Source organism: Coloeus monedula, assembly GCF_965178545.1.
Source record: "Coloeus monedula genome assembly, chromosome: 8".
Classification (NCBI taxonomy): Eukaryota; Metazoa; Chordata; class Aves; order Passeriformes; family Corvidae; genus Coloeus; species Coloeus monedula.
Window position 1 is genome coordinate 32,053,535 of NC_138788.1, and position 21,888 is coordinate 32,075,422.

The 21,888-nt window shown below is 41.0% G+C and overlaps 1 protein-coding gene across 1 annotated transcript in view; it reads right to left on the reverse strand.

Moving 5' to 3' along the window:
- Positions 1–21,687, reverse strand: part of SHTN1 (shootin 1) — a gene marked incomplete at both ends in the record, with an annotated part of 53,019 nt that extends 31,332 nt beyond the window's left edge. The window contains 5 exons of the mRNA XM_082286581.1: positions 2,084–2,252; positions 4,358–4,452; positions 8,345–8,405; positions 14,851–14,903; positions 21,630–21,687. Of these exons, the coding sequence (XP_082142707.1) occupies positions 2,084–2,252; positions 4,358–4,452; positions 8,345–8,405; positions 14,851–14,903; positions 21,630–21,687 (436 nt within the window). The remainder of the gene's footprint in view (positions 1–2,083; positions 2,253–4,357; positions 4,453–8,344; positions 8,406–14,850; positions 14,904–21,629) is intronic.
- Positions 21,688–21,888: the final 201 nt, after the last annotated feature.

A 21,888-nucleotide genomic window follows, 5' to 3' on the forward strand; every position in this document is an offset into this window, starting at 1 on the left:
ATACTTGGGAGGTTTTCACTGAAGAAATTGTCCTGAACAGCTGCCAATTTATAGTCTTTGCAACATTATGTGAACAGAGTCAGAATATAACCTTTACGGATGGAAGAGCTAATGCTTGTAATTTTCCCCTCAGAATTTTTGTTCCTTAATTATTAAAATATGAAATAAATTAAATTCACAATGGAATAAAACATTTGATTATAATAACTTCTTAACAGGAGATCAGTTTGCATACATAATGTATCAAGGTTTAGGTTAACATAAAATCACCACAAAAATCAAAATTTATTGATATATATTAGCTTTCAGTAAGTGCTCTCATTCCCCACCTGCTTCCAGTATTTCACAGCACTGCTGTTCACTGAACACCAGCCATGGGTTGAGAAAATTATGGCTAATCAATTGCAGATGATGATGACATGCTGGATGTCATTCTGTTTGGTCTCACATCTTGAAAACGTCCATTCTACACCAGCATCCCCCCTCCCAGTTCTGGAGCCTCAGATTTATTGTCCTCTAAATCAAAGGCATACACTTTCTAAAGCAAATAAAAAGACCCGTTTTCCCAGAAGATTCTTGGTACACATTGTTCGTTTTAAGGATCTGTGCTCTCCAGAGAAATTAATGGGGAAAAAAGTCTCACTGAAATTCATGGTATCTGGATTAATTCTGGTTTTACAACACATCTATCAACCTCACCATCCAGAGACGAAGGCACATCCACATACCACAGAGAGCCTCAGGTTTTACTGCCTTATTCGTGTATCCTTACAGAATAAAGTCGTGGGAGGGAAGAAAGCATTCCAAGAAACATTCAGTACTTTCTTGAATGGTGAGAAGGCTAAAGGACTTAGAAGAGCCCGAAATACCACTTTTCATGCTTTAATGAATTGTTCATCAAGACAGAAAGCAGATACATCAGAGCCTTTCTACAGTATTTCTCTAGTTTGACCCTGCTACCCTCCTAAAAATGCTCCCATCTGATCTGCTACCTTTGTTTGCTCTCTAAATGCACTCTTGACACCTTTCTCCAAAAAAGGCAGGAGGTATTCCAGAGTCTTATTTCTCATTCACATGGGTTGCATGGTGTGCATCACACCATTTGCTGCCACTTTTCCTACATCTATAGGGTATAAATCTGCTGATTATAGAAGGGTACTGTGACACCTTATTTCTTGAGTGGGATTCTTTCACAAGCATTTTTACAGTACACGTTTTTCCTCAGTGATACTTTGTACCACTTCTTTGTGGCTGCTGCACTCAAAAAGACAACAATTAACAAGGTCATACTGAAAGTTCAGAAAATCTGTACTTAAACATCATTTGCTACTCTAAGTTACAGTCTGAAAAACAGTGAAAGCTTTTTTTTAAGTTAAACACCTAATCTCTCTTGTCACCCAATCCAGAATGTGGGCGTTCCCCTTTTTTGGATACTATGACACAACAATACCTAAAATCATGATGATTTCATCACAGAGATGAGAAATAAGGCTGATTTTGGATGATGGAAATATAAACTGGCTTTCAAAAAAGAACCAGAAATTTCTGAAAAAAAAGCACAGATCTGTCTTATCAATATACTTCCATGTTCTCAAGCTTTGCTGTTTTACCCAGTACAACAGTCCCTTTTTAAGCTGCTTGTTTGGTAATAGCTCTGGAACATGAATGAAGTTTGTGCACACAAAGGTACATAATGGAAACAGAAATGGAGAGTCCTGTCTGACAAGCTCTGAAATAATGACATTGCAGTTAAAAGTGACCTTGTCCCTCTACTTAACTTTTACCTTGTTAAGGGTCTTAGGAAATATTTCTTTTACTGACTCAGTAGCACTGAACTCTCTTAGCTGGGTAGATCTCATTTTCCTACTGCCTTTAAGTTCTTCTGCAGGCTGTATATCCCCCACCATTTATGTTACACACTACCAGCCCACCATGTTCTTAGTCATTCCTGGAAATCCTTTGATTCTGACCACTCCCAGAAGCATGACTTGGAACCAGACCAACCTCTGGTCCAAACCAACACTGCTGTTCTTAAGACAACTTCTGCCTTGAGTGGTGGTGTAGGATCAGCAACAATGCTCACCTTTTATTTGCTGCTGACAGTGCACAGAATTGCATGATCCAGAGGTAGCTTCTGTATCTGTGGATGATTCGTCCTCATCAATGTTAATCTCTTCAGTGATAATTTCTGGGCCCAGTTTGGCCATATAAAGCATACTAATTCTTTTCAAAGTCTTATTTTCTTTGTTCAGCTGAAAGGTGAGAAGGACAAACAGCAAGAAGTGAGTTAGTCTGTATTTAAGATGCTGGGCAAGGAAAAAAGTCAACTTTTTTTCTGCTTTATCATTAAAAGATGTACCAAACAAAGAAGACAAAGTAACCTTAGATTACATGTTCCATCCAACATTAGAGTGATTTGAAGATGGGATGCTTGTCCACTTTCTCTTCTGAGAGGTTTGAATTCAACATGATGCTTTATCCATGCCCTTTTTTCCTCTCTAGTACTTCTGTTTAATTACTACTGTGTAGGTTCAAATCAGTCAAACCAGCTATCAAGCTGACTTAATGCTACACATGCTTTGTGATAGCTGCTTCAGCTCCTCACCTTTAAACATGTACCAGGAGTCCCAACTGAATGACCTGAAGAAGAGTTTGTGTCCCTGAAAGCTCACCTGGTTTTCCCAGCTGTATCAAATGGTAAAATAAAAACTCTTACCTTCTCCTATGCCCTATTTTGCTTATAAACTACAAATACTACCACTACTATATTCGTAGTCACAGCGGTATTATCTCAGAATTCTTTTGAGTTATTACTGTAGAGTCAACATACATGAGATGAAAGCCATCTCATAAACCAATTCTTTATGGGTCAGACCACAAGTCAAAAACCACTTTAGGTTGGATCCTTAAACACATGACTGGTTGGTGGATGGTACAGAAGAGATTCTGCAAGGCATCTCTGTCTTGATCAGGAAAAATTCAACCGGAGCCACTGCAAATGTTTAGTTCCCTCCTTCACTGTCCTGCATCCAGACACGCCACAGCAGCAGCTCTCTGTAAGCTCAGCACAGCCTCAGGGGTGTTCAGGTAAATGTCAGGGTGACTGCCCACCCAACCAGCCAAGTATTCCCTGTGCCCAGGTTTAAAAATGAGACTCAATTTCCTGCTAATGAGACACTATATGTCAAAGTCAACACTGACTTCAGAAGTTCAATAGGTAGCTTCAAAGAAAACATACACTGTACAGTTCATGTGACCCTGAATTTTTACCTAAGCCAGCATCTTTGATCCCCTTATCCTCAGCCCTTCAACTAGGTGAGATTTACTAAGGATCTTTTTCATCTCACTCCCAAAGAATGAAAGTGAGCAAGTGGGGAGAGTGGTGTGAAGAACCCTACGTGGTTTAGTCAGCTCACAGTGACAAACAGCCCCACGGAGTAAAGAGAGTCTTTGAACTGCCCTTGTACGTGCATTACAGGGAAAGTGCAGAGAAGAAGACAAGTTGCATAAATGTGTTCATTTTCTTACTTATATGCTGATTGTCTATCTTATGAATTCTAATATAGTGTCATTATGCAAACAATTAAGTAAATACCTCCAGAAAGTACATTGCTAATGCATCTAAATTAAAGTGATTTCTTGCTGGTGTGATTTTTACCATATCTAAGGATGTACTTTGGGCAGGGAATGGGATGGGGGGGAAGGGGGGAAAGGAAAAAAAAAAAAGGCAGTCAGCATTGCTAATGAAATTTGGTTCAAAATTGCTGTAATCCATTTTCTGATGAAGTGGCTCAGATGCATTTTACACAACCAAAAATATATAAGAGAGATAAAAACATTCTTTAATAATAATGCACTTCTGATGAGATGGAATATAGAAAATTACACACTTGCTAAATTCATCAGACTAGACGCAATCAACAGAGCAGTGGAGGTCACCTTTCCCCTGCCCTCACTTTGCTTTCATAAACAATCACCTGAAATGTAATGCAGTGGTTGACTTTTTCCATTTGATTTAGACACTGAAATGCTCATTATTGTTTTCACACAGAGGAGTTCTAAAACTTATTTTCCATTTAACCTAAATGCATATGAAAACTAGAGATCAGGATGCTGGTCCATGAAAACAGAAACTACATTAAAATGGGTATTCTTTTTCTTTAAAGGCAGGAATGGTATTTTGCATCTCGCATCTGGCTTTTCGTTTTTTGCCACTTCCAAACTATTTCACAGCTCCACAAGATTATACAGAAACACATTAAGGGTCATGCATACAATCTCAAGTTTTAAATAAATAAAGAGATAAATAGGTGAATAAATAGATTAGATAAAACAGCATCACCATGATTCTTCTCACCTTAGAAGCCAAAGCCTCAGCACTTTCCCGGCACGTCTTCTCAATTTCAAGATGGTTCTGAATACAGTTTACTTCCTCAATAACCATGTGAGAAACTAAGGGAAGAGTTCAAAAATTAGTCAGTATTTTCCAGAGTTTGACACATGCCTCCCATGATCAGAAACAGCACATCTCCTTTTGCTAACTTTCAATGTAAGCATTTCAAATACAAGTGCCTTAGATAATCTGCACGGACAGGAACTGTTTTGAGCATTGAATACTTGGTTTGTTTCTTTAAGCAATTCTCTCAAGCCATGTTTGCAGCATTAGAGCAACTGCAGAACTGAGCATAAACTTATGGAAGCAGAAGACCAGCAGGACCCTTCCTGACCATCCTCATTCCTCATCTGTATTTCACTAACACTTGAGGAATCAGAATGAGATCTTTAGGATTATCCCTTAAGATTGCCATCATGACATTTTCAGAAGAGTGGATCCTTGGTGTTTTTAATCAGCAAGATTAACACAGGTGTATTACAAAGTTTCTTTTCACTTTCTGGTCCGTTTCTTATTTGTCTCTCTGTGCTTGAGCAGGCCCTAAAGTAAGCACCACGGTCTCACCTACCTTCACTGTCCACAACATAAGATTCCAATACACTCACAAAATCTGGACCAAATCTTGTTTTGTAACACAGGAAACCAATGCAAGTCGGAAAAAATTTAAAAGTATAGGTACATTTTAGCTTGCATTCCACTTAACTTCCAGCAGTACATATGTACTTTAGTAGTGTTCAAAGTCTTTTTCTAAGGGACACGTTTAAGGCTGCACAGGGGAGCAAAGCAGAAAACCCAAGAATAATTTTCCATTTCTCAGGCTCATGGATGCAATTCCCCCTTGGCTCCTGGCACTCTCATCCATCCTAAGCAGCAGCCTGGACCATAATTCTGCAAGTCATTGCATGGCACAGATTCCTTCTCAGCCCAGTGTCAGGATTTCAAGGCACGGAAAGGAGCTATCTGCAGCTGAACAACACTTTGAAGCAGGAACAAGGCTGGAAAATATAGCATAAATACAGAGGATTTTTTCTAATAGGATTTCCTTTCCTTTTCATCAAGCTTTAAAACCTAGTGATTTTATACCACTGGGTAGAAAAGCCCCCTTGCCCTCTTCCAAGAGTTTTGACTAAAAACTGAAGAGAGATATTTCAGCCCTCTTTGATACACAGAGGTCATCTTAATGACTATAAAACAGGACTTCAGGATAGGAAACAGAAGGCCATCAACAAATGTTATTTATGCAGCTTTATACTTAGTATCAACTGAAGGTTTCATTGTTAAAGTTTTGTTGTTATCAGAGGAAACCAGCAACACATTGGTTTGCTGAGTAGCTGCATGAAAGACACAAAATCTACAAAAAAAGAAAAGGCAGGGGAGCCTATTGTTAAATCTTGGTCTAAAAACTATACTCACATGAAGTCTTCTAACAGCAGAGAAACCAGACCTCTTTCTTTGGTTGTCTTTTTTATTTCCATTTCTCCTGACTATGGAGAAATTACCTGCTCCAAGTGTGCCACACCAGCTGCTACGTTTAATTTGAGAGAGGAAAAGTTTTAGGTGGTACATGACCCTATCTCTTCTGTTTTTATTCTGCTGAGCCCTGGGAGCTCTCAGCAATGAAATGCTTTGGGCTGGATGAGGGAGCAGTGGAGATACAGAGCTGCTCCCATTTTACAGACAGGAATCTAATGGCCTCAAGCAAGGCTAAAGTTAGGAAACAAGGATCAGGCTCTCATGGCAGAACTAGGGATTACTCTTGGTTCATTTAAACTTAATTAACCTGCAATTATGATTAACTCAGGGGAAAAAAGTCTTTCCAAATTAAATACAAAAAATATATTATTTCCTAAGTCTGTCCAAAGTTCTTATTATGTCAATATTAATATTCATAAAGAAGCACTAAGTGGCCTGAAACATCTCTAACCTTGACAGTTTTTTTCAGGGGTAATAATAATCCGCAGCAAATGCAGGCCAACCAAAAACCACTTAACTAATTAGTAGTTGCAGTCACCGAGAAAACATGAATCAACACTGTTATTACAAGTGGCACATTTGAGTGGCATCTAATTATGACTTGATGAGCACGATACTTGCATTATCAACATTACTACTGCATCCCATCAGGGACTAAAAGCCGCTGATGGCATTGACTGCGAGAAACTCCCCCTCAATGGTACTGCAGCACCCAACAATCTCCTTGGCAGGGGCACCCTCACTAAATGACATGTTAAGCGTAATTACTGGTAGACATTGTAAATAAACAGGATTGGAAGTGAAAATTGTACCAAGTGCATAAGACACAATCTGACACATTGGAAGTGGCAGCCTTAATTGAGAGTTTCTTTGACTGCTCAAGATCATTTCAACTGCATTTCTCGGAGGACAGTGATTATAACTGTGGAGACAGACGGCATAATGGTATCAGCACTGCTGACAGAGCAGTGAATTAAATTGTATCTGCTGTTGTGTGAAAGCCTTGATGAGAGGTACAGATCCTTAGTGGTCTTATCATTATAACACAATGGTCATGTTGTCATCAACCTTGCTGGCTCCAATTGAAAAGAAATGATTGTGTGTTGAAGCTTTCCCCCCCACCACCACCTTCTATCTCTTGTGCTCAATAGAACCAATTTTCAGAGAGCTATGAAATCACGCAATAGGGCCTAAAATGCAGCTGCTTGGCATACAAACGGGGCCCCATTAAACTGGAATCACACACAATATGTGTTTATGCCAGGAGAACAAATAGAAGCTGAGTACAGGCCAAGTTTATTCACAGACACAAAGCCAATGTAGCTCTTCATCAATATAATTGCCTTTTATATTGTCGTTTAAATAATGGGCTCTATTATTGCTTTAAAATCCTAATATTCCTGGCATTTTATCACTATGTTTACAAGGTATGTCCTTTAAAAATGTGAAAGGAAGATAAAAGAAACCTATAAAATCTTACAACATCAAATATTACCTCAAATTTTAAGTCTTAACTACTTGACATTTTCTGCCACACTCCAGTATTCCTTACATCATAACAAAAACAAAACAGGCAGCCGTTTTTCCAGAGGAATTATACTTCCTTCTTAGGCAACATTCTTGCTTCACAGAACAGTTACCTAGATAATTTAAGGCAGTAGACAATTTCTGTTGATTTTAGATTATTTTCCATAATTGTATCACACCAACTATTATAAAACAGAAGTGAGCAAATTCCTCTATTAACGCAGTCACACAAAAGTACAGACCATGTGATTTCCTTCTCCTGCATTAACTTCATGCACATTTCTGATGCTTCACCGTGCAGTTCACTGTACTGGCACAAACCAGACATAACAGACCACAATCCCATTGTAATTGTCTCTTCTAAGGAGCTATTCCACTAGGATACTTCCACTCCCATTAGATGTGCTTTGTTGCTTCCAGACACCATACGGTTTCAATAGAACCATTACCATGAAAGTGTAAAACTGAATATTGACATTCTCACAGTCCAGACAAGATAGAACTTGCACTAAAAATTACCACGAGAGCAGTTTGTCCTAAAACCCTTTCCTGGTGTGTCTATGCTTAACGTACTATTACTCCTTCATGAAAAAAATTGCCATTATTATTATTAGGAATCTGAGCAACAGCATCAAATCCCACTCACTCCAAGCATGCATCATTCCAAAAGTCACTTGCAGAATCCAGGTGAGATAGAGCCACATTTGCACCACTGTATTTTCACCACTTTGCACCTTGAGAATGACTACCTGTGCCAGAGAGTACAAATGCTGTAACAGCATTTAGTCCGAATATGGGCAAAGTCTCACTGGACTAGCTCCTTAAACACAGCTTTGAAGGAAAACAGCAAATGGACCCGAATCTCAGCATCCTTAACACTGCTGTAGAGCATGCAGAACTATGTTCATAATTGTCTACATCAAGAAAATCACACGGATATTATCAGCTTACTTTTCTGAAACTCCTCCAGCTTTTTGACAGCCTCATCTCGTTCTTGCTTGATTTTGTCACACTGTAGGAGAAGAGAAAATTGAAATGAAACACTGATCCCAGTTACTTAATTAGCAGTCACAACATGCAAAATCAACCAAGATCAATTGCCAGCTCAACAATGTACAGAAGCCTATCAAAGCATTTCTTTTTCCCTACAGCCATGTAAGATCGATGGAAATTATGCATTAAAAATTCACTACTCAGAGTATTTCCTAACCAAACCGGCATGCTCTACTTGATTTAGGTTCCAATTCAGAGCTATTCTGAAAATATTTTAAAGAGACACATTATCTAAAACTGATATAAACAGTTATCCATGTTACACCAACAGTAGAAGCAATACTTTGCATGCCAAAAATAGGCTGTAAGTGTAGTTTCTTTAACACAAACAGACTCAGGAAAGAGGCCTACATTTCTATACCTACCATGTGCAAGGAAAACCTCAAAGCCAATTATCAGGGACATGCTGTTTTTAGTTTCATAACATCAAGAGGAAAGCTTCAGCTTTGTAGAGAGAATGACACTCATTTTCATGCTTTAAGGAGTTCCCATCACCCCAGTTTTATTAATTTTGTGGTTATTGCTAACACTACACAGGTCTGCAATCACTGATCTTACGATGGAACGGTTTCTTCAAACAGAAAGAATAAAACAGATGTTAAATAAAGTTCTCTAAGAAAACCCATTCTGTAAGTAAATGAAAGAACTCAAAGAAATGAGTAAAATTCACAAGAGACACAGTCAGTGATTAATCACAGTGTGAAAAACACATGACCCAGGGGGAAGTATGACTGGGACACAAGGTGCCTTACACACACATCCTTCCTCACATGCGGCTGGGCATGTTCACAGCAAAAAATCAACCTAAGACCATGAGTTAACTTCTGGAAGAGATCTGTGTGACCGAGCTCCTTACAGTCCAACTCCAATTACAAGGATGCTGGCCACTGGAACAGAACTGGGGGAAAAAAAAAAACTACAACCCTGAAATGATTTTGCTCGATTTTCAGTTTTTCCACATGAGGAGCCACTTTGAGTTAGCTGGGAAAGGAGCCTGCTGTTAAGCAACAAGAAGGGGGAGAGTCCGATTCAAAGGCAGCCAAATTCAAGAGAACTCTTCTATCAGCTATAGAGGACCTTGGATGAGACTCAAAGAAGGATCTGCACTTGGGCAAGGCAAGGATACCACTGGTGTTGCCTCAGAGGCAGCTGATGGATATCTGGGGAGCAAAAGGAGCTGCACTCAACAAGCAATCTCTCTTCTGATGGCAGTGGGGTGATGAGGCTTCAAGGGACAGGGGCTGAGTAGGGGGACAGGTCAGTCACCAGCTGCTCTAAGGACTGTGAAACAAGGAGCACAAGGAGCAAAGACGTGCTGAGCAAGCGGCGCCAGACGAGGACTCACCGTTTCCTGGGGCCCTGTTAACAAAGAACCTGTTAAGAGAATCTTGCACAGGAGAGCTGGGGAAGGGAAATCTGTGCATGAATCTTGCTGCTCACTGCCCTCCCTCTGTTTTCTCAGCAAAAATTTGTGTTACCTTCGCGGCAGAAGTGCAGTCAAAGAGCAGAAGGCAGTGAAAGATGCAGAAAGCGTTTCTGGCTATTCCTGCAGAGCACAGTTCACAGTTCTGCCGTAAGAGGGGAATTGGTGTGAGCTGCTGCTGCCTCGTATTTCCCAAGAAAGACACTGCAGCCACACTGACATACTTCACCCACGGATTTTTCTGCACACTGCAAGCTTTCAGCCCACTGCACATTAAGTGAGCAAATGCCTTTAGTGGTCAGTTTAAAACCCAGAAACATTAGCATTTTAAGGATCTCATCTGTTGCCTGAGGAAGCCAATGACACTTTCCTACTGATGGAAACCTTGATGTAGAGGACATAGCACACTCCCTATCCCAACAACACGAAAAACTCCTTTCAAAATCCTCCAGGCAGCACGCTGTAAGGCGTAGCAGCTTTCCCTGTGCAGGGAAAGGGGAAGTTAAATGACCTATTCCACTTCACCTCGAGTGCTATTTGCAGAGAGAGCTCCATTTGGACCACGGCAAGCTGACTATTCTCCTCATAACTGCGACATTTCTCTGCACAATCAGGGTCTCCAGGCTTGGGTCTCTGCAGAGCAATTCCTGCTCCCAGTTGCAGCTTTCTCAATACTTTCTTTTTGCTGCTACTGTGCTTCAGAATGAAAGAGGAGGAAGAAAAGGAGAGCGGGAGATTGCTGCCCTTGCTGAAATGATCAATGGAAAGCACTTTGCCTTCTGTCTTGCAATCAGAGCCATGCAAGCAGAGCTGTTATAGGTCCTTCCAAAAAAATACCCTAGTTTATCTTCTAAGAATTAGGAGAATATGAGATTCTCTTTAACTACTTAAACTGTTCCAAATTTGAAATTTCCACAAAAATAAAAAGCCTATAAACTATGTCTCATAGTAAAAAATACTGTCATCCTTTAAAATAAATTGCCCTTAACCTTTAAAACTCAAAAGTTTAAAAATCAAAATTTAGAAGTATGAGCTGCTCATAAAAAAAGAAGCCTTAGAAGTTCATGATCACCTCACTTTTCAAAAAAGCAATTTGAAGCACACACAGTAGAATCATTAATGGACAAAATTATCACTATTCCTAAATATAGAAGGCAAATAGTGTAACAGTACTCTAAAATCTGCTGTTCACTTTCCACATTCAAGCACATACAACTGTTGAGGAGAAACAGTTTCCATGTATTTACTAAGCTTGCCCTTGTCAGTGTTAAGGGACAGCTCCATATTAAAGAGCACCCTTGAATGAAAATAAAGAAGTTTGTAACTCCTGGACTTCCAATTTTCTGTCTTTAACTTAATTAAGAGGTCCAGCTTCTCTGCAAGGTAAAATAAGCATTTATTCTACTTTACTGAATATATCTAATATTAGTAATCTAATATTTAAACCACCACTATCTCACTTAAAAAACCCCCAAGAATGTAAACAGACAATATTGTAGTCCTGAACTGGCTATAGGAGTCAATATAATCTCTTAGCAGTAAAAATACATTGCATTTGTATTTTTAGAAATTAACAGTCCAGTTGCCAAAATTAATTTTGTGAATAACTCCATATATTCTTCATCTTTGCAGGTGCAAGTTCAGAAGATTTGTCAATCCCACTCCTTTCAGATTTTTGCCTTCTAGGTACCTACCCAATATACAAGGCAATACTTTAATTTCTAGTTTCTTGTGTATTCTCTACTAGCAGGCTTCTTTTTTGCCAACTATTTTGCACACAAGCTCCCACAGAATTCAGTAAAAGGCCTTCAAAGGGCAAAAACAACAGGGAGATTGTTCAGTCCAGATATTAAGATGCAAGAAGCTCACGTAGTAGTCATATAGTCAATTAAACCATTGCTAAGCAACACAAGACACAATTCTTTCCCATTTACACAGATTGTGAAATGTATGCAGATTTAATGCTTGTTCTAAAACTGTGAGTTTGGTGCAGTGCTCTGAAGTATCCAATGACATTTGCAAAACTCTACTTACAGAAACAATGAGCATGTCATCAAAACAGAAGCCCTTCCCCATTCCCACTTGATGACAAAACACAAAATCCACTGCATATGTGTGTTTTAACAGAGCAAACACCATGAATGACGTAACACAGATACTGTATTACACCTACTGTTTTGGATAGCTGTCTTGCTTTTTTTTTCCCCCTACTGGCAGCATGACAAAACACTGTCAAAACCAGCGTTCAGAGTCATTTCTATCTGATTAGCAAGTAGTCAAATATTTATTCATGATCTGACTCTGAATATGTCAGAACTGCATATTAAGTCACCCACATTTGTGTGCAGCTGAACGTTAGTTATGCATTTTTGGGGGGCTGGTATGAATGTTTTGTTGGTTACATCAATAAGAAAAGGTGACCTAAGAGACATAATCTACCAATATCATTTTGGCTCCATTGTTTCTGAAAGTATTTAAAAACACTAACACAAAATACCTGGGGAAATGTTGTCAGACTCCACCAGTGGTCTCCAAATTGGCAGTTTTGCAAGGCAATGAGGAAGAGACACTGTGGATCAAAGACCTCGTATTTTGCTCCTGAATTTTTGTGGTTATTAGCATCCTTTTAAAGCAGCAGTGCTTTGAACAAAGTAACCCACGTAAAAGTCAATTTACTTCCTAATTTTAAGAAAAAATATGGAACAAAGAGCATACATTTTCAAAAATTAAAATTATATCTTAAGTTAGCTGCCAATTATCCACCAAATTCCCTGTGTCTAATGGAAACTAGGATAATTTCTGCATGCACAGCTCATCTTTCAGAGCCATACAAGTATAAGAGTGACTTAGAAAATATTCTACCAAGTGTATCAAAAGCACATACACACAGACTGCTATTTAATTCCTCTGTGGCACTTTCCACAAACAGTCTGCAAGTCACCTGCTAAAAAAATTAACTTCTCCTGTCGATGCAATTATGTGACCACAATTGATACAGAGGAAGCCATTTGCTTACATTCACAGTGACGGACAGTGGCAGAAACTGAACAGAAGTCACCCACAACTTCCCAGACCCACAGGCAGAGAAAGTCTGTGCTACATTTTTCCAGTAGCAGGTTTGATTCTGCAGAGCTCAAACTAAGATACAAAGCAGGAGATGCTAAGGACCTTTTGGGATTAGGGCCATAACACAAGGACTAGCTTCTTCCAGTAATGGCACTGGAAGCAAATATAACCATGAACTCTCTATCAGTAGATGCTTTTTTTTTTGTGGAGGAAATGCACTGAGGGCCTCACACTTAACCACTTGAGCCCAAGCACTTAAACAATGAACCATGACTGCTCACACAAGCACACCAACTTGCAGGATGGAGTTTTTGGATGGAGAAGACTTGCATAACAACTGAAAATCCAGCCCTGAGCACATGTTTAACTGATTTGCTCAGCTGGGAATGTAATCCTCATGTGCTCAGGCTTGGAGGATTTTCAGGTATTATGCAAGTATTCTGAAAAACTTCAGAGCAGCCTTCAGCTGAAACACACAGGAGCGGCTAGAGATAAGCATCTGTAGGAAAGAAGTCTTGTGAGAGAGAGGAGCAAGGAAGCAAGAAGAGCAGAATGGAAGAAACCTCAGAACATCTCATTCCATCTCAATTTCAGAAACAAATTTTTCATTGAAATTCCCTCTGAAGAAAAAAAAACTTAAAATAAAAATGTAGCTCAGCAAAGTCTCCCAAGTCCTTCCTTCCCAAGCTAAACAAAGCTTTGCAGAAGAAACACCAAAGCTGATATGACTTGGGTTCAGGGCAAAGCTGGAGAGCCTGTTTTTCATGTGGTGTACACATGTCCTGGCATGACACTCCCCACATATGACAGAAGCCAACAGCCAGCATGGGACAAACTAAAGGAAGAGAGCAGCAGAGGGCAGGATGCTGAAATCCCTTCCAGGTGAGGAAGCTCCAAGGCTGCAAATGGTTTGGAGAACTGCAAGAGAAACTTGCCCACGTGTTAAACATGCTCCTACAGGCCTCCCTTTCCGCTGTCAGAAACAGGATTCTGGGCTGGATGGAATCTTGGTCTAACTCAGTTTTATTCTCATTTTCTTCTGAGCATTTCTTCCAAACAGCAAAGACAGAGGACAGATATCCTGGGATATCCGAGACTTTGGTGAAGGACAGCAGAACAGGAATGCAGCAATAAGCAAGTGAAAAAAACAAGGAGGTCAGTGGATAGGAGGGAATGAAGAACAGTATGCTGACCTCAGTAGAAATACATAAAATGTTTGCTCAATCATAAGTGAACATAAGTTTCAAATTTTCTTTAATAACAAAAAAAGAGTTAAGGACAAGGTCTTCTCAATACAGCCTTGAATTGCAACATTTGGAACTAAAAATGACTCTTCCAAAATGACTTCAGAAGAAACTGAATTAAACATACATGCCTTGGCAGCTAACAGGGATATGAAAACTAACAGGTTTCTTACATCTTCAGCTCACTCACACTGGAGAAAGAAGAATTTTGTTTACAATACAGTGTAGCACTGACTCCCCTGCATTCCTCCCTACCTTCAGAAATCATATTCCTACATTCTGAATGTTCAGAAGGGCTGGCTGAGGGAAGTTGTTCTCTTTTTTTCTTTTCAGTAATTAAGTCCCCTGTGCAAATGAAGTCATAATAAAACAAGACTTAGATCAAAGAGAAATAATTTTATCTAAACACATGACTTGGTCTGTTCTCACACTGTAATCACAAACTTGGTAAAGCAGCAATCACTTAAAGTATATTTACAGGAAGTTTTCTGGAGTGGGACAGCCAGAATAGTTGTGAGAGTTGCATTCACTGCTCCTTAAAACATAGGTACAAGTAATATTATTAGTAAGTAACAGTGAGCTCAAAAAAGCAGTCAACAATTTGCCACAGTCAACACAGTATTCTGGTATTTACCATTTTAGTATTAAATGAATAATTGACATATACAAACCTCTTCTTTCGTTTTCTTATTTTCTGCTCTAAGCTCTTCATATTCACCAATAGCTACACATGGGAAAAAAAAAGAAAAAGTTAATATAGCAGTACCTCTTGCCAAATTTGCTCTCCATTTGATTAAATTGAAAACTCTTCTGTTTGTCTACACAGACTTCTTAAATAACATGGGTCATAAACTTTATTAATAGCCTATTAATATCTTATGAACTGGACATCCTTCTAGAATTGAAGCAATTAGGAAACGTCTGAAAAAGATGGTAGCTCCCAAAACAATCAATTTTTATCAATGTAGAATTAAACAATCTTATTGATTGAGTTCAAAAATTACAAGGTGAATATACTGGTTTGCAGTGACAATTTCAAACCCACACTGGCTCAGGTTACAGATCAATCCTAGAAAGAATGGTTCATGCAATATATAGGTACCTGCACAGTAGCTGATCACTGCACCAGGAAAACCAGGGTCTCCCATCCATCCCTTTACTTTGTCCCCACCTCTCCTTATGTACCCAAGACTCCTACCCACCTCCCATGCTCAAGAAGCAGGGGAAAAAAAAAAAAAACAACAAAAACCAACAGGTAGATGAACAAAAAAGAAACCACGCTGACGAAACAATGTATTTCCTACACAGAACACAAAGGCTGTGCCTCTTGATCACTGCTCCACTGCCAAGCTATTCCCTGTTCCCTTCAGGAAAACAAGGGAAGAGACTTCTACCATCCAGATGAAAGAAAATGAATGAAAATTGTATCAACAGATACAGTTCAAGCTCCCTCATACTTGAAAACTGCTCATGTTCACTCGCCTTTAAGGCAAAGTCATTCTTGCCATTCGATACTCTGCAAATGACTGCAAAATGTAAATACAGATTTGCCCCACCCTCGACAGCTCTCTTCTGTTCTCCACGAACAGAGAACTCTGAATCATTAGCCCTGAAGGAGAAAATAACAGAATATTCTGGGCTATAGCTCTTAATCCACCCAAAACATATTCCCAGCCAGCCCTGCTCTTTCTTACAGTAAAAAACCCCAAAATAGCCAACGTGAGTGAACACAGCGTGTTCCTTCACAACAATGACCACACTTATGCACCAGCTACACACTCCACAGCTCAGCTGGCCAGAAGAGACTGTCCTGTAAGCATTTATCAATGCCCTTTATCAGTATTAAATTAAGTAGGTAACTTTGTATGCAGAAGCTCCTTTAATTGTAACTTAGTCTTTTGATTTTTAGTTGTGAACCTGTGTCTCCTGAACCTGAATTTGCTAACAAAATATAAGTATTATCTAAATTAGATGTTTTATATATTAGGTACTTACTGTGGCTAAAAAGCACTTATTACTAAAACAAGGCCATAAGGGTAAAAGTATATAATGACTATAATTCACAGTGAACCACAGAAAAGACACCTTCATCTACACAGAGTGAGGTGGTGACTCTTCCTACTCTTTTTATTAAAAAATTAATCTATCCTTTTCCTAGAGCTGCATATTAAAAAACACAAATTAAAAAAACCCCCAAACTTTAAAAATGCTACATGCATATATACTTCAGTATTTATACTGCAAACCAGGGTGGCCTTCAAGTAGATTGAGAGCCCTTCCATGCCAAATCAATAAGTAATGCCACTTCTGCACTTCAAACCTACTTATTTAATCAAAAAATAAGTAGAGCTGTCAAAGGAAGCAAGTATCATTCCACTATTTATGCTTCCATATCATGGACCAGGCAGGACTTCACTGGTACAGGCAAGAGAAAGAGCTGACAGTGCAAGAAGTCCTCTGCTCAAGATGAAACAAGCTATCCAGATCAAGTCATATTTTGTTGGTAGAAGTAAACTAACACCTGCCTTTTTGGATATATCATTAGAGACAGAAATACCCCTGTCAGCACCAGAGGCTTTAATGGAGCTGCTGCCACCACATTCCTCCTCCCAGTGTACATGGAATAGGAAGAATCAGGCCAAGAACGTTGTGCAAACTCTAAAACAACAACGGCCTCCTACGTGTACAGACTGCATGTGAAGTGCTGTCAGAGGATAAACAAAAGCCAAAAGGGATCAATTTTTCCCCCATTCCCCACCTTAGGCTCAAAGATCCCTTCTGCCAAATCCAGGTGATCAGTACTTCAACAGGATGCAATATGGCACTAGCAACACCAGCCAAATGCAAACTATTTCCAAATGTGCCTGGGCAGCATTTTTAACACCTCCTCCTGTAAAGGTGAATGTATGGGATAGCATTACACTCATCACTTTACAATGACTCCAAATCTTGACCCAGAATACATAAAACTATTATCAGGCCTAAAGCTTACATGGGCAAAACAAGCTTTTGGTCACATATCAGTTGCATCTGCTGAAACTTACAGGGCTCAATTACCAAACAGTTGTTAATAAAATAAACAAATAAAAATCACCTAAGTACATGAAGGTAATTGTTAGGTACAAATAGTGTAAGTCAGCTCCTGCATCTGCGTTCCCGTATGCCTTGATTTTACTCAAATCTGTGGAAGTGTGTACAAGTAATTTTAATTAAACCCCAAATTTGTATCTTGCAGTCTCACAGCTTCCTGGAAAAAACAGGGTAGGGAAACTAAACACGCCACTGCCTGATAAAGACCAACCACTAAGTTCACACCAAAAGATTTGCCTTCACAAGTTTCTGAAAATAAGATAGGGTTCAATACAAGAAACTGAAGTGGGAAAAACATTAAAACTCTAATACATTCAAGCAGGATGTGTTCTGCTGGGGAACGATGGCTGCTGTGTTTGAAGATATACACCCAGGTACATGGGGAAAAAATAAGTTGTAGAGCAGATGACTACAGAGGGGAATAAGGCAGCCAACAAGGTGTCCTAAGAAACTTCTCTGGCCATAAAAATTACCCACCTGCCACAAAGAAGAATAAATTTTTCAGACATTAGGAGCTTGTCAATAGCAACATTTAAAAGGTACTGCTCTGAGATACTGCTGCCAGATTGGCAGTCTAGTCCGTTCCTTAGAAGATACATGATGTTCCCTTATTCCAAGGTGCTGACATTATAAGGAAAAGTTTTAAGAGATCAAATAGATCATAATTTTTAAAAAAGCATGCAGAGCCATAGTGTTTGGGACTAGAAATTGGAAATCATCACACTTCATCAAACCCAGCCAACAAACACAGAGCAAGGGTAAACCTTTTGAAAATGAAGAAAATCCAGGCAACATAAACACCTTTGTATATGTGTGGTTAACAGCAGTTGTTAACCACTGTAATTTAGCAAAGTGACCAGAAATGTGGCTATGACAGTGGCAGTGTTGAAGTGTAATTTTACCCAGTTTATAACTTCAGACACTTTGACCACTAACTCCTGTTTTCAAATGAACAAAAAAGGGACTATTGCAAAAGATGACTCTGTCTTTAAGGGCAAGGTACCAGCAGTGCCAATAAAACCAGAGACAAACAAGGCAATCTTCCAGGCAGGTAATCAACTACTTTTATGATTCAGCTGTTAGTCAAGTTTCCTACCATTCCTCAGGTTCTTCAACCAACTACTAATGACACAAGGTTTTGTTTGCCAAATTCTTTTTTGTTTAATTCTTACCCATAGGAATATAAGGCCAGTTGAATAGAAGTGTGCACCATTGGAAACGTCACTAAAAGTACAGTTAGGCAATAGTATTATTTATGGCAGATCTGCTTTATTAAACCAAGCTATTTCAGAAAACTGTTTGAGGATTAAAACTCAAACAACACTTTAAAGTCCAAAATATCATCAACACAGAGATCTTGTTTCTTCATGATGCTCACCTTAAGCTTGGTAATGGAGCAAGCTGAAGAATGATCAGTATCAGGTATCTGAGTCTAACCCACAGGACTTGGAAAATTCAGCATGGGTGAAAGATAAGCATATCTTGCCCACAGATGGCTTCAGTGTCCTTGTTGCGGCTCAGAGCTCTGCCAAACAGCCAAGCAAATTTGCCCAAGCCCCAGAGAGCCTCACAGCTGCCACTGAGCATTGAGTGGGCAGCTACAAAACACCTGCCTCAGGTTCAATCTCCTGACCTTGGCTAGGAGAAGTATAAGCAGCAGCTGAAATGTGACAGCACTCAGCTAGATGCTGCTATCTGCCTTCCCTTCTACCTGTGACACCATTTCTCAGACAGTTCATTTACCTGCTGCCAGGCAAGTTTCTCAAGACTAGAAAATCACATCCTGAAAAAGAAACCAAGGAAATGGCTACTGAAGGAATGTTTTCTGAAACCTCTCCAAACCAATCTGTGTTTCTCAGAAATCTGACTACACATCGGGAATCTGAAGCCATACACCACTCTGAACAAAGTAAAGATAAGACAATACCCATTACCCCAAATATTCAGATCAAGCAGATCCTTCCAGCAAATGCATTTTTTTCCAAAATAATACTGTTGCCTATATTTGGAAGCAATAAACAGGAAAATTAAGAGACTCTGTTTAACAGACCATCCTAAAATTACTTGAGGGAAGTTGGTGGTATCTAAAATAGTCTTGTTTTGTTATCAATAAGAATGGAGGGGACACTATTCAAATTTACAGTATATAAAGAGTAAGCAATTTTACTTATCTACAGTATCAATATGTTTTAGTTTACTATTAGAATAATTTCATTTCTCTCATTACCTTCTCATTGCTTGAGCTTTTTACTCTAGGCACCAGACTCATCAAGTTAACACAATTTAACTACTGATTTAACTATGTGTGCTACCATATTTTTTGCTTAGTTTTAGATGTAAAACAGAAGAGGTTTTTTTTTTTCCATGGGCTAACTTTTTGCCTACCTAAAACAACTTTCTCACCAGCGACATAATCACAAAAGTGTATGTTAGCATCACAAGAACACACTAGAACTCCTGTGTTTAGGGATACACATCCACCAAGAGCAAAGCCTTACAGGACTGTGTCTGCTCAGTACAGCTTCTATTTCAACAGCTCAGGTGGATCTGGGACAGCCAGTCCTCAAGTTACAGTAACTTTCCCTTGAACTAATTCCTCTAGTCCTGTAAAACTTCCTTAGACATTAAAGGATACCCAGCCCACTGGTGGAGAAGAGTTTCAGAGAGCAGAACTGAAGCCCTGCTCTAAACAACAGGCTCAGTTTTCTCTAAATAATAACCCAAACTTGTCTTTTTTGCAACTGATTGTTGTCATTTTAACAAATGCCCTCTGGAGGCAACAGTACTGGAGGGAAGCAGTCAGTTAGCAAGAGAACCAGATTTTGAGCCTTACTTTTTGGTCTCAGATTGTCAAAACACACAACTGTAAGATTATTGTTTTACACCCACTGAATCTTTCCAAGGCAGAATCTAACTTGTTGCTGGTAATCGTGAATTTCCAAAGCTAAGTGTACAGGGAAAACCTAAAAAGTGCCAAAGCAGGTCATAAATAGTCCATTAAGATCCAGATGAAACTTGGTTAAGAAAAGCTTCTGCTATACAGCAAAGGTGATGGAGTGCATTTATGGTCAGAATGAATGACAGAAAACTGGGCACTTATCACACCCCTGTAATTTCACTCTTTTACACAATTTTGTCCAATAGCTCCTTTCCAAATAGCTCATCCCAGGCTCACAGGAGACCAGGAGAGCTCAGTTGTGGGAATTTCCAGCTGTGAATTCCAGAGTGGCTCCTTCACACCTCCTGCACATGAAGCTGTGGCACAGGAGGGAATACTGACCACTTGGTGCACAAGCAGATGTTCACAATTCAAACAAATCTTCAAACATTTGAATGTGCCTACCTGACTAACTAAGGCTGCACCTCTGCTGGCTCAACCTGGCTCAGGGACAGACTGACCACAGGGGAGTTAAAAAATGGCTTATGAGCACCCAAGCTCTTTTCCACGCGCCTTCTTCCAGAAGATTAAATGTTACAGTGTTTTAGTTTCAGAGTCAAACTGTGCACTCATGAAACTGACCATGCTGAAATTCTGGACTGTTCTACTAAAGCACCGAAAGTGACTCACACACAGCACCAAACCAGCCCAGGATGGAACTACCAAAGCTCTACAGAAACTGATGGTGCACCAGGGCGAGCCCTGAGCTATCAGCGGGAAGTTTGCTCGCTTACGAGGACTGGCATTGCAGCTGTTTGATGGGTCGGGTGAGGATCGGATCCTGCAGCACGGAGCGGGAGATGAGACACGCTGCCAGGTTAGGCACAGCCCGGCACTCCACGCGAGGCGAGGCTCCGCGGAGGGACAGCGAGGCGGACAGACTGTCAGCCTGGAGCTGTCCGGTCCTGCGGGCTCGGCGGTAGCCCGGCCGGGGCTCGCACCCAGCTCCCCGCCAGGGCAGCGCCGAGCGGGCAGGGCCGGGCCGAGGCACCCACGGCCCATGTGCCGCGGCACCGCCGCCTCCCGCCCTCGCCATCGGCCTCTGCGACGGCCGGGCTCGCAGAGCCACTCAATCAACTGGGCTGGGAAAAGCCCTCCGAGATCATCCAATCCAACCCATCTTCAGACAGAGCGGGCACCTGCGGGGCGGGCGCCCACATGGGGAAGAGCCAACACGTTCCAATCTCCTGCTTTATTTCATTAAGGCTTTTATTATTTCCCTTCTGCACGGGCAGAGCAAGGGGCCTGGGAGCGGGGCCGGGGGACGCCCAGGCCGCGCCCACCCCGCCGCGCCACGTCCCCCCGCCGGGCGCGGAGCCCTCGCCCCGCGGCGGCCACGCTCCCGCCGGCCGAGCCCGGGGCCGCGGCGGAGCGGGGGGAGCCGCTTTCTCCAGCGCCGGAGGCGGCGCCGCCCGCCCCTACCTTGGTCCTTCAGGCTGGCGAGGAGCTCCAGCTGCTTCTCCTCGTCGGAGCTGTTCATCCTGCCCCGCCACCGCCGCCGCCACGGGCCGGCGGCTGCCCCGCTGCGCTCCGCCCCACCGAGCGCGGCTTCACCTGGCAGCGGGCGGGCGGCGGCGGCCGCAGCCCCGGGGCGCGGCGGGCGCGGCGAGCGGCCCGGCCCGCTCCGCTCTGCACATGCCCAGACTCCCGCGGCGCCCCAGTGAGCATGTGCGGGTGCGGG